Source organism: Accipiter gentilis, chromosome 1 (assembly GCF_929443795.1).
Source record: "Accipiter gentilis chromosome 1, bAccGen1.1, whole genome shotgun sequence".
Lineage (NCBI taxonomy): Eukaryota > Metazoa > Chordata > Aves > Accipitriformes > Accipitridae > Astur > Astur gentilis.
Window position 1 is genome coordinate 23,394,645 of NC_064880.1, and position 17,465 is coordinate 23,412,109.

The window sequence follows — 17,465 nt, forward strand, 5'->3', positions numbered from 1 at the left end:
ATAAAGGCGCGTGGACGTTCATGCTGCAAGCATCAGAAAGCTCGCTCTTCTCCTTCGAGACAGGTTGGAGGATTTTGAAATGTTACTGGCAAAACTGGGCTTGAAAGTCTCGGGCTATCCTGTGATTTATGGGGTTACCTTCCCAGCTGAAAATCTCACGGCCCTCCATGTTGTGTTTAGGGCTTCTGGTTCTTGTCTTGGCACTGTGAGAAGTAGGTGACATCCCCAAGCAGGGTTTTGGAGGTGATGCCAGCTGGAAAAGCAGGGGACCATCCAGACTGGGAGGCCATGGACTCCTTTCAGAAGCAGTGCCAAAAAAGAAAAAGTGCTATGACTAGATGCTACGACACAGAACTGTGAGCGGGAGCTGTTGAGCAGAGCCGCGGTAGCAAGGTTTCCCAGGGGCTGACGGACGGGACCAAGTGGAGGTATCTATGGCCAATATGCTGCGTCCCTGGCCAGCATCCTCCACTGTGGCCAGGAACGCTGCCAAAACTGCTGCCTGCTGTTCTGTGTCCAGCACGAAAGGGTGTGCGGGGTGCTAGTTTCTAGCTGAGGCTCTTACCTGCTTTTACCTGCATGAGATTAAATACTGACAAATTGTTAACATTAATTCCAGTAAACAGTTACTAGTAACTTAGCTTTTTAGGTGACCTTTACAATATTTACTTAGTAAATATCCCCCAAGATGCTACCTTGGGTGTAAGTGAAAATGTATGAGAGGGGAAAATTAAAAAAAAAAAAAAAAAATTGTTTTTTTTTTAAAAAGTGGGTTTTCAGATTAGTTTGGCTATTTTTTGAGGGTTATCTCAGTTCTGTTGCCAGGATTTGCACAGAATCCTTTCAAGAGTACCTATTGTTATGTGTTTTGAGGAGGGGTGGAAAAAACCCCACAGCAACAGAAAAAAGCCAAACCAAACCAAACCTGCCCCTGCCCTATCCTATAATTTTATTCCTGGATAGCAGTTACTTGCCTGGTGTACTCTTACCTGTATGAATCAGTCTCTGGTTCTTCAAAGTGAACACCCAGGCTTCATCCTTGCACTAGCCCATTGTTAACGATCTTTTACCGCAGCATTAGGAAGCCAGATCTCATGCCCGCTGCAACTGCACACGCAGTTCTTACTGGGAGCAGAGCCTGGCCTGTCATGTAGAGGTACCCGGTCCTGCACACTGTTATCACAGGTGGCAAAGACACCATAGGCCGGCCAAAATCATGTATCAGAGTTGGCCCAGAGTGTGTTATTTCTGCCTAGTGCATTATTTCCTAGAGGAACCTGTGAGGGAGGGATGCCAGGTGGTGCTCTAAGGGTATCCCCTAATCCCAGTCACTGAGTTGAGGAATTCTGAATCCACTCTCAGGATTTGTCATGGAACAAAAGCTGCTTATGTTTGTCAAGATTACTGCTGAGCAGGAAGACAGGAACAGGTGAAATTCTGCTATATGATCTGTTTTTAATTGTTTGTTCTTGCTGAGCTGAGAGCAGTGAAACTTTGATGTCAGCATCAAAGGAGTGGAGGGCTGCTCTACCTACTCTGCAGTAAGGGAAAATTGACATCCTATTGCCACTTTTCTCTTAAAAAATGGATGTAATACCTTCATGTCTGAGAATCCTAAAACAGGCGTGCCAGAAACTCCTGGGAGTAGGTCCAGCGGTTGGAGGAATGTATGGTCAAACTTAAATTACCAAATTGCATGATTCTCAGGCTTGCTTTTTTTGTGCATGGTAGGATAATTCCCTGTGGAGAGATATAAATATATGTGTGTATATATACTTATGAGTGTATGTGGGTATATATGTGTGTATATATATATATAAAAAATACTCCCACAAGTGAAGTTCTACTTTAGGGATCTGAGCGCAGAAGAGTCGAATGCCTTGGATATACTGTCCTAGCTTAGATGCATTGACCTCTCTGGGCAAAACCTTGCTGCTGGGTAGGAAGTACAGGCATAGACCCACGGGGGGCCAAGCCCAGGGTGATGGCTGCACAGGGCCCAGCAGCTGTGAAGATGCTGGCAGCACCTGGCTGGACCGGGCAGTGCGGGCACTGGCTCACAGGCCCTGTGTCTGCATATGCAAGAGATGCGCGTTTGGCCTCTGGCTGCCTCTCTAGTGACTTGAAAGTTTTTTCGGGATTCTCACTCTCTTTACTGCTCAGACTAACTTCAGCATTTGTAGTTGGCGGCTGAATGGCTCCTTCAACACAAAATGACTATGTGCTGTGGAACAGAAAAGCCAGAGGGTGGGTAGAAATTGTCATTTCTTTCAAGATGACAAGGAAAAACATCAAAGAAGAAAAAATCAACATGATGCCCGAACAAGCAAGTAACAAGAATGAAAGGCAAAGGATACTATCAAAAGTAATTTCAATCTCAGGCATATCCACTGGGCATGTTCTGTTAAAAAACAATTTTGCACTCTGTAGATGTATCAGGCTTTTTTCTCGTTGCCCGTGAAGCCGGTAATGGATTTTGTTTTTCTTATGTTCTTGTTTATATCAAAGCAAAGACATAGGTATTTTTATTAAATGCAGCCTGTCTTAATAGGTTTAATTAGAAATGAAGGTGGCATGAGGAGCAAAATTTGGATCTGAATTTATCCAGAATTTGGCATTTCAGGTGTGACAAGTAGAAGCATCTCCCTTGTATCTAATTAAAGCAATAAGACGTGCTAGTTTGCAAGTGTTAATTTGATACTGTTATACTGTCTTCCACTAAAATCATCAAAACCTACTGGTTGTGTTTTCATATTTAGTGTGTTTGAAAGTAGGAAGGCTTTTAGCAGTTGTAGCATTTGGCAAAGCTTTCAGATGGCGGCTTCTGTAATTTCAGGATGTAACATTAGCCAGTATTCAGTTTGCTTCATTTCTAATTGGCACCGCTCTCGTGCTGCTTGGGTTTGATTGGGGTTTGTGGTGTATGTCCCAGGAGAGTGAGATTTTTCTAAGGCATAGTTTGTTATACAGCATGTTATTGTCTTCTATAACAGATGTGTGTGCCACCTTTTGCAATTTTGCAGAACATAGCATTGGAACAATTTGCTTGCTTGCTGGGCTTCTGAAGGGTTTTGGAAGGTTTGTTACCATCAAAGGAGAATAGTGTTTGCAAGAACTGAGGCTCAGGAAACTTGTCACATAACGGACACTTCATCTTTTTGCTGTTAATGGGCTACTCTAGGAAGATGCATAAATATGGATATCTCTTGAAACTTGTGAGATCTGTTTGCTTCTTTCCCCCTCCCCCCCCTTTCTTTTAAACTTCAACAGAAATTGAGGATAGGATAGGGTTTGGATCTGAATTTCTCCAAAGAGAAACTCCAGAGATACTGTAGCTGTCTGAACTGTCGTAGTGCATAAAGTTCAGCACAGGCTTAAGTACCTCTTGAAATCAGTGCTATTCATGACTTGCTAACATTTTTTATTACCACTTATGTCAAGGACTATACTTATTTATCCTTTTGTTTCAAGAAAAGTACTAATTAGAAAGGGCCCAGTTTCACATAGAATGAATTTTATTTGTCTGCTAACTCTGCTTTCTTTTGAAATCACTTGTGTTTCCTTCATGTGATTTGCAGTGGTGTCTCACTGATGTAAAATTGCTGTTCTTTAACTTCTGGAGCAAAACATTTTCTGAGCAACTGTCACTTAGCTTGGTACAGATCTGGGAGCACTGATAGGAAGCTATGATCCAATCTTTATAGTGTTTCTTGGAGAGCAGAGCTCTTCTTAAGTTTGAACGTTTGTACTTTTCTGTGGACTAGATGTTGCAGGAAACCCTAGTAATGCTGCTTTTTTTCCATTTATTTTCTCACAGATGATTCAAGAGAGCAGGGTTCTCATTGAGATGGCAGACATCACTCATGACAAGATTGTTCAGTGCCAGAAAGCAGGTAATCCCTCTTTATTGTGCAGTTCTGGATGGGAGATGGGAAACAATGTACCATAATTTATTTATAGTTTGTGTCTAATGCAGCATCTTTCACCTGGGTATTTAGGTGAGCATCCTGGTCTTTCCCTGGCAGACTTCACCCTCCTGAATGCTCATCCTCTAGTAGCAATGCAGGCATCGGATCAGGGAAAAATCCTCAGCTTTCACCTTAAAAGCTATTTCTCCATCTGCTCTACAGCTCTGAAATGTCTGACAGCATTTAAATTGGTCAAATGAACTAGAAAGGCATCCAGTTAAAAAGAGGGAGTGAGAAGGCATGCTGCCTTTACTGAGCTCCATTCTCTCTACCACAATCGTTCCGTTAAACACAGAGGAGGCAAGAGGTTTTGAAACCCAGAGGACCAATCCGAGTTACCTACCTTTACTTACTTTTGCTGTTTAGATTTGTTTTAGACCTTGGAAACTTAGGCTATTATAATTCCATTGTATCACAGTGAATCTGTGTAACTATGCATTATGTACATCAGGTACATGGGAGCAAACCACTCTAGGCTTAAAGTAGATCATATGTTACTAGCGTATTGTAGTGGATGTCTTTATCTGAACTAGGGCTCTGTCTCATGTGCACCAGTAGAAGGGGAAGAGGTAGTTTCAGAAGTGGCCTCCCGCATGCTGTCTGCTCTGCCGCAGGTTCATGCTCCTTTTTCAGGATGGTAGAAATCAGCAAAGTGTCTGTGATTCACAGTTCAGCTTATTCATGCAAACCCCTCTTCATCACTTGTTCAGGATAGCAGACTAGACTCGGAACTGGGACACGTCTGTTGGAGTTGCCACTGATACACAAGAATAAGCCCTGCCAGAGAGATAAGACTCCACATTTCGTGGTGGTAATCCTCTACAACTAAATCAATCAGCTTTCATGTATCGGAAACCATGCTGAATAAATACATGCAGTGTATTTCTATTAGGTGTTTACACTGCAGAAATTAAATCTGTTTTCAGTTCATTTAGTTGTACAGCTGCAACTTTCCTAACCTGTAGTAAACCTTGAAGGTCAGTAATGCAAACACTTGCTAGTGCATTTAGTTTGTGTTCTTGGGCATAGTCTTCTGGGACCACAACGATCATAAATACTGTTGGTTTTGATAGGCATTTTTGGATTTGGATGCAGGCTACAGCCATTTGCTGCCATAAATTGTAAATAATGAACGAAGCTGATGTTTTGTAGTAAGTCCTTTAATTCATCTTTTTAATTAGAGGAAATTTGGAAAGTGTTTCAACAGTAGTATTTAACTGATTTTTAAGGGCAGGGTGGAACCTAGTCCTTGCTCTTTGAAATTCAGAGTTCTGGAGCTATGCCGGTGCTGTGGTAACAAAGGGAGGAGAGGCAAGCCGCTATGTCTTTCTGAATTTCATGTGCCTCAACTTGTGTCATGCCTTGCCTTCTGTGTATCAGCATAAACGTCCTCAGCCCAAAATCTTCATCAGGTGCAGAGGGTTTAGGAATGGGACAGTGACAGGAAAATGCAGCACCAAGGGGTCCTTCTAGATGATATAATTTAAGAGCAAGACTTTGCACTAAATTATGCAGACCTTCAGCAGCATCAGCCAGCTTTCTGTCCACCTTGCTCTGGGCACAGAGAGAAGAACCCACAACACTTGCCTGGGCGCTGGCATCCTTGTGAGCAGAGGGCTGGAGATGTGTGCAGAGGACACAATGCAGGACCATGCCACTATGCTGATGTCCAGAGCTCTGTGGAGTTCCCCCCTCCTTCCTTCCCCCAGCTAGAAGATGAATTTCTCAAGTTTGTTCTCTTTGGTGCTGTATCTACTTGTATTTTCATTTGTTTTGCTTTGTTAGCCTTAGAAAATAATTTCTGGTTGAGAAGAAGGCTGGAGAGATATGAAGTGCTCTTCTGAAGACTCGGGATTTAGACGGAGGAAAGGAGTAGGAGAGAGAAGATTCCTCATCACGCTTAATTGCCAATTAGTTTGCTGCAAATGTTAGCCAGGCAAATTATTAAATAACATTTTCAATGGCAAGATGAAACACTCAAAATTAAGACGTGTCAGAGGTACAGTTGCCTGTGACATTGTCCTTCACCTCACCCCAGTCCTGCTCCCTTTGAACATGTTTTTCCACCAGACCTCTGCTTCACATCATACCCTGTTTTGGTCTGGGTTCCCTGTGCCCCAGGGTCCTGCCCACTCCCCCAGATGGCTTCTCAAGTGGCTGGGTTTGTTGCTTTTTTTCATGTGCAGTCTCAGCCCAATGCACAGTGGTCAGCAGCAGCTTGGAGGACCAAACTGCTAAATGTTTTCATTGGTGCTCCTACACGCAGTCTAACAAATGTTTGTGGCTCCTTCTCTCTGGGGTAGCACTGTCTCCAAGTTACAAGTGGGGAAGTGAGGTCCAGAGGGAAAAAATAACTAAAAGGATGCTGCACAAAGGCAAGGGTGTCCACGTGGAGCTGAGCACCATTAGTCTCCATATTTTTTTGCAGGACAAAGCTAGTCATTTGAAGCTTTTCTTTCACTTACTGAAGTGTAATGATCTGTAAGTCAGTTGGCGTGAGGCATACCTGCAGGGGAATCTTGCTTGGGGTGCAATTATTTAGACTGTTTTCCAAAGGAAGTGCTGCAGGAGCTCTGTTACCCTTGAGAGGCAAAACCTGTCAGTGGGTGAAATTTGGGAAAATAAACAGTAGAGAAGTCTTGCATTGTGTGGGGTTGAACTGCCTTAGAGTTATCGAGCCCCTGAAATTGGTGCAAGGCAAGAAGAAACCTATTTTTAGTCTTCCAGGTGTGCTTCGGGCAAGCTACGCCGAGTGCAAACCTGCCTTGGGCTGTCAAAGGACTGACTCCTTCTGCAACCCACTAAACAGCCCTCTGCATCTACTCCATGCAGGTGTTCTCTCAATGGACATTTCCTTGACGTAATTTCAATGAAGCTCAAATTTGCGAGTGACATTTGCCATAAAACATTAGGGGAGGTAGAGCAATGAAGAAACTGGAGATGGAACTTGGTGTGTGCAGCCAGGATGGGCTTCAGATGTTTTGGAGTGATTTAGTGCCAATTTGGCCTTTTTAAGATACAAATTAAGGAAACACAAGCAGCGCTCTCTCCGTTTTGTCTCTTAATCCGCACCAGACTCAGAGAAACGTTTGCATACATTGTGCAAATCTTGTGGAATTGGTGGGCTAATTGGACTCGTTAAGGTTTTTAATCTGCTCCCAGATTTCCTGAATTCTTGTGTCCAGCAACAGATTTGCAGACATTTGCCACAGAAACTAGCAATGAAATGTAACAATTCCCAGGGCTGTGGCTGGAAGTCTCAGTTCTCCAGGTGGCAGGAATAGCAATCCTGTGATTAGCAGTATGCGTTTCTGACATAATTTATCATTGTGAAGTACAAGGGCTTTTCTGTATGATTGTGATTAAGATTAATGAGGAGCTGTGCATTTGAGTCTGTATTTGCTGTGCTGAACAGGTATCTTCCACATCTGTCAGACTGCCTTCCATAGTACAAAATCATCTATTCAAGGAGAGTGACAAGTGATTGCCATTTGTCGCAATATTGCCACCAATGTAGACTGCAAGCAGAAGTGCTGGAGGAGTGCCTGTGCGGAGACCAGGCGTGTGCCTGCATGGGACCCCAGCACTGGAAAGGAGAGTTACATACAAAGTGGAAGCACAACCACAAGATTGCACATGACCCTTTTATTTTGAAAGACACTCTCCAGGATGGAGTCATACCAGGGAATGGGGGGAAACACAGAAAGATGTTGTAGGAAGTACCAGCTGCGAGACTGAAAATGCTCACTGAACATTTTATAGGGAAAATCAATCATGCACTGGGTGATGTAGCAATCTGTATTTTTAGGAATGGAATTCCATGAAGAGCTTCATAACCTCGGGACAAAGGAAGGTTTGAAAGGAAGAAAATTAAGCAAAGCCATTGAGAGTTTTGCATGGAATATCACAGTGCTGAAGGTAAGCACAGAAAGCACCACCTCGTGTCTCCTATTAACTTTATAAGCAAACCTTTGCTCTTTTAGCTCATCTATTTGTACTGTCTTACTAATATTGAAGCAACATTTTTTTTTTTTGATGGGATATATAAATTACCCCCAATTATAGAGATTTATCAAATATATCTAATTACACCTCTGGTTTGGAAGCAGTGGAAGGGAATTTACCTAAGCCTGAACAAAAGAGGAAAGATACCTTGTGGTTTGTGTGCTCAGGGACCTGGTTTTGGTTGTCTGTTCTGCCCCACACACCCTGAACGTGACCTGTCTGAGGTCGCCATGTCTCAGATACTTGTTTTGTAAAATGAGAACTAGAGCATCTCTTTGGGAAGGGACAGGGCAGGGCACGGGCTGTCATGAAAAAACACAAGGAATATTGTAGAACCTCCAGAAATGTCAGGGTTGTGTTTCAGAAGTGAAGCCCTATCCAAACAGCTAAAAAAGGGATTTTCATCCTTCCATCCTGGCTGCGGAGTGACACACTGTGTAGTGATAATGTTACTCACCAGGCTTTAGCTACTGGTTCAGCACCGACCAGCCACAAATTGTGACGGTAGTTGGATCTCTGAGCCTGGGTGAAGTTACCCAGGGACAGTCGAAGATGGAAAGAGGAGAGGATCTGTGGCCACAGCAGATGGCAAGGAGAGGACCTGAGCCAAGCATTCAGGTTGTTAGCGTTCAGCTCATGCCTTCTTTCACAGCCTCATTTCCCACCTTGCTCTGATAGATCATGTTTTGACTTCCCCTTTCTCTCTCCCTGCTGCTCCCTCCCTCCAGCTCCCATTAAGCAGGTTGCCCTGTCTGACAGCATCTCCCTGTGCCCGCTCCCCCCCCCCCCCCCCCCCCATGCCTTTTCCTTCTCTGGCATCCCAGGGTGAGCCAGCTGACGAGAGGGAATTTTTATAAAGTTCCTCATCAAATGTACACCTAAATATAACATGCAATAGTGGTAGCAAGAATAGTAGGAGATGGATGCTTCAGTGTCATGGAGCTGGAAAGAGCACTAACGCGTCCTGAGCAGGAGAGAGAAAAAGGAGTTGGGAACAGAGAGGCTGAGGGGCAAAAATGGGCGGGAGGGGCCATTGGTAGTAGAGAAAGGTTAGAGAAGACCTGGAGGACACCTGTGGTTCCTTGTGTACCTTGATTCACCATGAGAGAGAGGAAAAGTGAGTAATGGAGTCAGTGTAGGCTCGCTTAATAGGACCTCTGATGAAGAGAAAAGGCAACCAAGTCAAACATGATGGAAGGACTGACCTTTTCCACACAGCATAATTGAGGCAAGTGGCTAAAGAGGACAAAAAACCCCAACCAACCAAAACCAAAAAAACCACACTAGGCAGTTCTGAACATAAATCTGAATACCTTTAGCTGTGTTAGCCTTATGCTCAGAGTCACTCTAAACACAGTCAGGGTTACTCTAAACTTTCCCTTTTTAGATGTTTGTCAAATGAAAAGTTCGGACCTACGAGGGTGACCTGTGATTAATGAAGGTACAAGCAGGGTATCAGAGAAGTATTTTCCGTGAAAAATAATTGCTGCCTAGCACATATCGTCAACATATTGAAGAGCATTTCAAACATCTAGTCAAGGTCAAGGAATAGTTGACAGGTTTCATTTCTAAGCTACAACTTCTTTACCTTTCTCACATAATAAAATATTAACAGAGTTTGTGGCAACTACCCACAGGTATAAATGCATGTGAAACACCTTTTCATTCTGACTGAAGTCGAACTCAGCAGTGACATTAGACAACTGGGAATGAGGTTGTACCTCAGGTGTCTGATATAAGAATATCAGTCATTGTTCTTATTTTTCAACTTTTTTTTTTTTTTCCTGAAGAATACTGCATTTTAGTGACCCTGCCCATAACAAACCCCTTTGCTGGTTATAGCTGCATCTTGTGTTTGGTACTGACTCTCCCCTCTGTGCCGGTGAGAGCTCCCCAGGAGGATTTGGTGAGGAAAGACCAACAACCCTGCCCCACTCAAGCCATGGGTATCCTCTGTATGTCTCATGTCAGGGTGGTCATTAAAAATGTGTTTCACTAGGTGCTGGTATAGTGATTTAAGAAAAGAAAAAAATAGCCCATAACATCTCGCAAATGCATCAGCTGCTTTACACTAGATGAGGTGAGTGAATGGCACAACAGCAACAGGAGAAAGCCTCTTTGTGTGCTCGGGGTTGTTGGAGGCAATTAGCAATTACATCATGCAGCAATAGTCAGTTTGTGTGAGGTGCCCATGAGCAATAGCAGGTATTATGTTGTGCTTGTGCCTGCAAGATGATTAATACTCTCTTCCTAGGTTAGCAAAGCCAAGGCATATTTAATTAATGTATTTCTTTGTAAAGACTCATTGCAGTAGGTAAGCTTTGAATACAAAGAGGGGATGCAATAAGAAATTGCTACTGGCAAAATCATTAAATAGTTACAGAGTGCAAGATTAACTTATATTTTATAAAAATCATAACTGTGGGCATTTTTCATATTTAAAAATGCCCTGAGGTACTTTCAGAGGTACCTAATGAGAATGAATCAAAATGTCATTTTCTTCCTTGGTTTGGATAAACTTAATTACATATTAGTAATGCCGACTAGAAGAACAAACTATTTGCCAGAACATTAAAATGGTAGTAAGAATAGGGACATTATAACTTGGTGACAGTCAACTTTGACGTATGTGCATATTTTTAAAATGTCACATCTTACCTGGTCCCAAGTCCTGTAAAATAGTTGGGCTCGCAGTCAGTGATATTGAGAGGCACAATGTCAGTACACTAGGTAGAAAAATCATGTTCTCACAGCGACATTACAGGAACGGTTATGATCCCAAATTTAGTCTCTCTTTCTTTTTTATTTCCATACACCACCATCTCTGTGCCTCTGTTTTCCTTTCTGTATTTAATTAAGTGCCAGTAAAATGCAAAGGTAGCAAAAGAAATTTTGTGTTTACCACCTCATGGGGATCATGGTGATAGGATCCATTTGTTTCATCCTAATGAGCACACAAAACCACTTGGATTGGCCAGCCCTCTCTTTTGCATGGAAGTTCACAATTCACTTTCACAAGATATTTGCCCATTTTTTAAATGGGAGACTTCCCATTTCATAGAATGAAGGGGTTCACGTGGGTGCATGGGCTTGTGCTTGTTTCTCCCCAGATGCTGGTGTTCCTCCCACTTTCCCCTGGCGAGGTCACCTCCTCCCTGGCACGTGTGGCCGCTCTTGCAGGCAGGCACGAGCTCCTCCTGCCTGCGCTTGGAGCGAGCGGGGCACCGGGCCATGTCAGGCAGAAGCTGAGAAACCTCGTCAGGGCAGTTCTGGCTTGGAGCTAACGAGTCCTCCTGAGAGCTGGAACAGAACCACTTGCGCTCAGTGCTGCCGTAGAACACTAGACGGCTTTCAGGTCAGGTACGCTCACGTACGTACGTACGTACGAGCGGCGTGCATGCGGGGCCAGCTCAGGTCTGTTCCCAGCCCTCTCGGCTGCCGCCTCTCCTGGGGCCCTTCTGCCTGCTTCGTCTGCCTCTCCTGAGGGATCTCGTCCCAAGCATTTTCCAGTAACTGAGGCACTCTCAGCATGTCACATGTGCAAACCAATGATTTAATGACTGCTCTATGAGTTTTTGAGAATGTTGGGGGAAAAAAAGCTGTAGCCTGTAAAACTGCTCTCCTTGCTGAGGCAAAACCGCAACAGACTACCAGGAGGTGTTTACCTGGACAAAGAAGTTGGGATCTGCCTGAGTCCCAAAAGCCTGGCAAGTAAGCCAAGCAAAGTTCGAGTGTGTTGACTGTGGTTCAGATTTATTGCTCTCACGTGGACATGGCTTTGTCTATCTGCAGACATGTTTTGCTGGGCTATCTGTGCTTTGGTGGATCAGCACATACAAAGTCTAGGAACAATACCACCAGATACTTGCCTGCATGTTGATGGTAAATATACCAACATACTGACTTATTCATAGACAAAACATGGGAAGACAAAGATAAAGTGTCATTTACTTTTTTTGTCTTCTACTGAAGGGGAAAACACCAAAATGTTTGAATTTAGTCTCTGCTCTGAAATACGTTCATGGTTTTCTTTAAATCTTTTTTTGCTGCCCATGGTAGGATTTCATCCCTGTTGCCATGTGTTCCGTCTTACTAGGACTCCAACTGCTAGTGTGTGCTACAAGATCTCAAGTGGTTAAATTTTCAGGGATCGTTTCAGCACCCGTCCATGAGTGTATCTGCTAATTATCCTGCATTTAAATTCATGCTGATTAGATGTATAAAGAGAGAGGTTGCTGAATGCAGAAGGCGTACAATTATTAAATTGCTAATGCAGTTCACTCTTTGGGGGAGAAATCCATGATTTTATGATGTAGTCGTGATCAGTGTTAGCTCTGGTGTAAGTATTTTATGCAGTGAAACTGTGCACAAATAGCACTTTTGGAGGATGATGTCCACAAGCGACCTGTTTCTTCATCACAGTCATTTGTGATGATCAGCCTTCAGTTGCTTGGGAGACTTGCAGCATCCAGACTTCTCACTTGGGTAGCAGAGCCCCAAATGTGCACTTCGAGGCTACTTGGAGAGATAAAAGCCAGATTTCTGAAAGATGTACATGCAGTCTATCCGGCTTCGCCTAAACTGAGATGAATTTAGCATCACTATAAGGTATCAGTTTTCTTTAGGAAGAAAAGCAACGTATCGGACAGTGATTGTTATTCTAAAGCACTTTATGCACAATGGTACTACACAGAGTTGCTGCTGATCTAGGTCCATTCACAGCCTTAATTTAAGGATTATTATAGTGCACTGTGGGAGTGTTTTTTAATGGATGCTCTACAGTACTCTAAAACCATCTTGTAAATTAAGATTTATTTGGATCTTTTCACATCAGTCCTTTTTCCTGCAGTTAGGCAAGAACCATGGCTTCATTTCTTGGCATGCTACAGAGTGGACAACACAGCAGCATGGCAGAATCTTAGGGACATTTCATGTAACTAAGCACAATGGTAACAATGTATTCTACTGCATGTAATATAATTGCTGCCAAAGGATTTGCACAACAATTTACACTGTCTAGATCTTAAGCGAGAGCACAGTGAATTCACAAGCCCCCGTAAAGCTGCTGCATTCCATTTCTTTCCCTGTGTCAGTTAGGCTCCCCCTCCCCCCCCCCCCCCCCCCGAAAAATTCCTCATATCTAATGTCTCTCCTTTTCCCAGCATATCTCTGTGGACGTAAGCACATTGGTGCTCAATTTGTGAAACTGCAAAAATATATGAAGTGCAAGCCGTACTGGCTTAGCAACATATTCTTGTGATTTGCTGTCATCTTGTGACAGTGATGGTCCAGCAAGAGCAGTAGGCAGGAATGGTTTTCGTGGCCTGGAGTCTTCACACTTGCCTTTAAATGCAGGGCTCATTGTATTATTCCATGTCTACTTGTCTCCAGATTTCCCTAGATAAATATGTTTTGAATGTGGTTACCCCAAAGGCTCTTTTTCTGGAGAGGTTAAATGCCTCTCCTGTTGTCTAGTCCCCACGTTGTTTGCATTTCCTTTGTTGATGCAGTTCAGAGTGGTGTTTCTAACTTTTAAACCTCTCCAGACTGTGTGCCCTGGCTACTTTTGAGTGATCTGCTGTCTTACTCGGAGACTGGCTCAGCTGCAGCTGAGATTGGCTGAGGCAATCAGTCTTTGATAGGATGACAGATTTTACAAACATGAGGAAATGCAGAGCTGCTCTAATTATTCACGTAGTTACTAGATCAGGTTGGTCTCTTACACATGAACTGAGGGACAAAAAAGAAAAAAACGCAAAACAGCTGGCTTTCTGAGAGAGTGCTAAAGAGAAGGTGAAAAGGTCCAGCAAGGTCAACATCCATTTATTGTTGTAAATACCAGCCTGCTTAGCTTGAAGCAGTTTATTTAAAAATAGAGGGAAAGTGAGGAAGAAGATGTGTTTAGTTAGTTCCTTACTGGCCGTGTGAAGAGTCTGGAGGAGCAACATGGGAGTACAACCCATTCCCGGGCCCTTTGCGTGGTGGTGAGTGCGGTGGAGGCTCACAGCTTTGGAGCTCATTCAGAGGGCAAAGCCTGTGCTCCGGGCCCTCAGGCCGTGCTGCGGGGCTCATCTGTCTATGGGGAGGTGTTCCAAGATTTTTCTGGGATAGGTGGATTTAGAGTCCTTTAAAAGACATTGAGTTACAAGATAAGGAGGTAAAAGTGTGTGATTCACAGGCAAAACTGTTTTGATCAGTGTATTCTGTAAACCAACAGAACTAAACCATGTAATTGTTAGATAAGCAGATCTTTCTTGTAGTAGCAGAGTGCTGTTCTCTGCTGATTAGGTTGCTAGATGCCTCCTGGAGCTCTCCCCCATACTGCTCATAGCACTGCCTTTTGCCTTTCTTGCCCATGCCCAAAGGCAGGAACTAGAGCTCTTTAAAAGACACTTGGTCTCAGTGGATTTTGCCAGTTGTATCTGGTGATAGAAACCTCTCAAGTTACTTCAACAGTGTGTATCAGGGTAAAAGGAGTGTAATCCCAGTCTCTCAGTGGTACTAGTTAATCAACTGGAATATACTATTCTTCTTGGCCATCAGCCATGCTGCCAAGCATTGCTCTGCGGAGGATGTAGTGGGCAGTCTCAAACAAGTACAGCACAGCCTCTCTGGGTACCTGGCTGCTCCCTACGAGCTTTTGAAGCCCTAATGGTGTTTCTGACAAAGTCTCCATTTTCTTGGCCAGGGAAAATTTCAAGACCTGAGTTAGATTGAGAGCAAATTAAATATCCACTCATGTTTAAAATATACATGAAGGCCACCCACGCAATCTTAAATCTGCAAGTACCAAATGCTGGCAACAACAGGGACTAATGGGGGAAGGGACAGCAGCAACTGCCAGGGTTCACAGCCCTTGCTCCCTCATGATACTGTGAGTTTCTGAGGACATGTGTTAGGGCATGGAGTCCCAGGATGGCTTGACAAAGAGGAGAGACTTCATCCCGTCTTAGTTGGTTATTCTTGGGGTTTTGTCCAACATGTTCACAACAGGACCGTTTCATTGACTGGCAAAAAGTGATTGTCCAGACATTTGGATCACACAGAGTCGGTGCTTAACTTTCCGGGCACAGGGATCCACGTGCACCTGCACTCACCTGCCTGCAGTGCTGGTGCTTGGGATGAGCAGCACTCACCTCCCCACGTCACACGGCCCCCGCAGGACCAAGCCCAGTTAATACTTTCTGTTCATTCATGGAGCATGCACCATTTTTTGACTTTTCTCCAGCCCTTAATAGATACTTGGGTGCATAGAATATAGGAACGGAAGGGCCTGTGAGAGGCTGTGTAGTTCCTCCTGCCCCAATGCAGGATCAAACAATATTTAGCATGAGAAGGTGCTTGGTATGAGGCTGTGGTGTTCTCCATGGTGACACGCAGTGTCTGGGGGACCCAGGGACCTGGTGTCCCTTGGCGCATAGGGAAGCACCTGATGGCCAGAGTAATCTGGGCAGAAATGTGGGTCTCTGCCATTTCTCTTGTTTCCCTCTTCCTCCTTCAGCGCCAGAGCTCTCCTCCCAGAGGTCTTTCACAATAGCGGGTTTAGGGACAAACCGCACAAGGTTCAGTGTGGGACCCAAGTGTAGGAGAACACACCAAAAATGGAGCATCATCAAAGTTCATCCAGGAACCAAGTGCTGTGAGCTGCCTCCTTTGGTGTAAACCATTTTGGGGGGGGGGGGGGGGGGGGCAAGGAGGACTGCAATACAAAGTTATGCATTTCAGATGTAAATATTATTCCTTCCGTTCCAGTGGGGTGGGTGTGTACGTGTGCAAACACACACACATGCATGTATAACATAGGAGGTGAGACAAGCCATCAAATATATATGTGGAAAAACAGTAACTTTGGGACAAAAAGAACAGATTAGAGAAGTGAAAGAAGGTATGAAAAGCCTTGAGTGGTATCTTGTCTTTGCCCATTTTCATAGAATGAAAACCATTCATAGAATGGTTTGGGTTGGAAGGGACCTTAAAGGTCATCTAGTTCCACCCCGCCTGCCATGGGCAGGGACACCTTCCACTAGAGCAGGTTGCTCAAAGCCCCATCCAACCTGGCCTTGAACATTGCCAAGGATGGGGCATCCACAACCTCTCTGGGCAAGCTGTGCCAGTGCCTCACCACCCTCACAGTGAATAACTTCTTCCTCACATCTAATCTAAATCTGCCCTCTTTCAGTTTAAAGCCATTGCCCCTCATCCTATCACTACACTCCCTGATAAAGAGTCCCTCCTCATCTTTCCTGTAGGCCCTCTTTAAGTGCTGGAAGGCCACTATAAGGTCTCCCCAGAGCCTTCTCTTCTCCAGGCTGAACAGCACCAACTCTCTCAGCCTGTCCTCACAGGGGAGGTGCTCCAGCCCCCCGATCTTCTTTTGGCCCTCCTCGGGACTCGCTCCAACAGGTCCATGACCTTCTTATGTTGGGGGCCCCAGAGCTGAACACAGTACTCCAGGTGGGGTCTCACAAGAGCAGAGTAGAGGGGGAGAATCACTTCCCTTGACCTGTTGGTCACACTTCTTTTGATGCAGCCCAGGATATGGTTGGTTTTCTGGGCTGTGAGCACACGTTGCTGGTGTGTTTTTCATCCACTAATACCCCCAAGTCCTTCTCCGCAGGGCTGCTCTCAACTGACTCATCGCCCAGCCTCTATTTGTGCTTGGGATTGCCCCGACCCATGTGCAGGACCTTGCACTTGGCTTTGCTAAACTTCATGATGTTTGGGTGTGCCCACCTCTCAAGCCTGTCAAGGCCTCTTTGGATGGCATCCCTTCCCTCCAGTGTGTTGACCACACCATACAGCTTGGTGTTGTCAGCAAACTTGCTGAGGGTGCACTCAATCCCACTGTCCATGTTGCCAACAAAGATTGTCCTTGTATTTGACTAAAACAAGCCAGAGATAGATGGCAAGCAATCTTCTGATGTGCCTTTTATTTTGAGTGCTGTGACAAATTGTCAAAAGTAATGGATCTGATGCCGAGCCGCTGGCCGTGCACATGAGACGAGGTGCATCACGTTGCGGCAATGGTGGTGGCAGACAGGGCCAGGAGCACATGAGGTCGCTGTGCCTGGTGCCCCTTGTGCCAAGGCCACCTCAGTAGTGCAGGCTTCAAGCCCAGCAGAGGGTTGGCAGGCAGAGGTGCTGTGCGTAGAAAACCGATTTTAGTGTTGCTTCACAAACGGAGGCTTGTCAAGATGGTTAAATAGCGCTAGTCTGCCAAAATAGATGCCTATCTCTCTCCTTGCGTAGGCTGGCTGCTCGGTGAAGCCCTTTTCTTGGTTGGCTGTCCTGCCTCAGTTACCCCCCTGTGCCTCACTGTTGTCTCCATCTTTCCCGCCTCTTCTCCCCAGCCTCAACTCCCCCTTCACCCCAATTGTGTGCATCATCTAAATCATGCTAAAGCAGTGGGAGAACCACCACGTTCTTTGTGTTACCCATGCATCTGCTTCTCCCCCACCCTTGGTCTGGATTAAACTTCTCCTGACTCTAAAG

The 17,465-nt window shown here is 44.7% G+C and overlaps 1 protein-coding gene across 4 annotated transcripts in view; it reads left to right on the top strand.

Annotated features, from left to right (window-relative positions):
- Positions 1-17,465, top strand: part of PLCL1 (phospholipase C like 1 (inactive)) — a 213,417-nt gene that overhangs the window by 178,198 nt on the left and 17,754 nt on the right. For all 4 annotated transcript variants that reach the window (XM_049813817.1, XM_049814071.1, XM_049813901.1 and 1 more), the window contains 2 exons: positions 3,818-3,893; positions 7,777-7,886. In XM_049813817.1, coding sequence (XP_049669774.1) covers positions 3,818-3,893; positions 7,777-7,886 — 186 coding nt within the window. The remainder of the gene's footprint in view (positions 1-3,817; positions 3,894-7,776; positions 7,887-17,465) is intronic.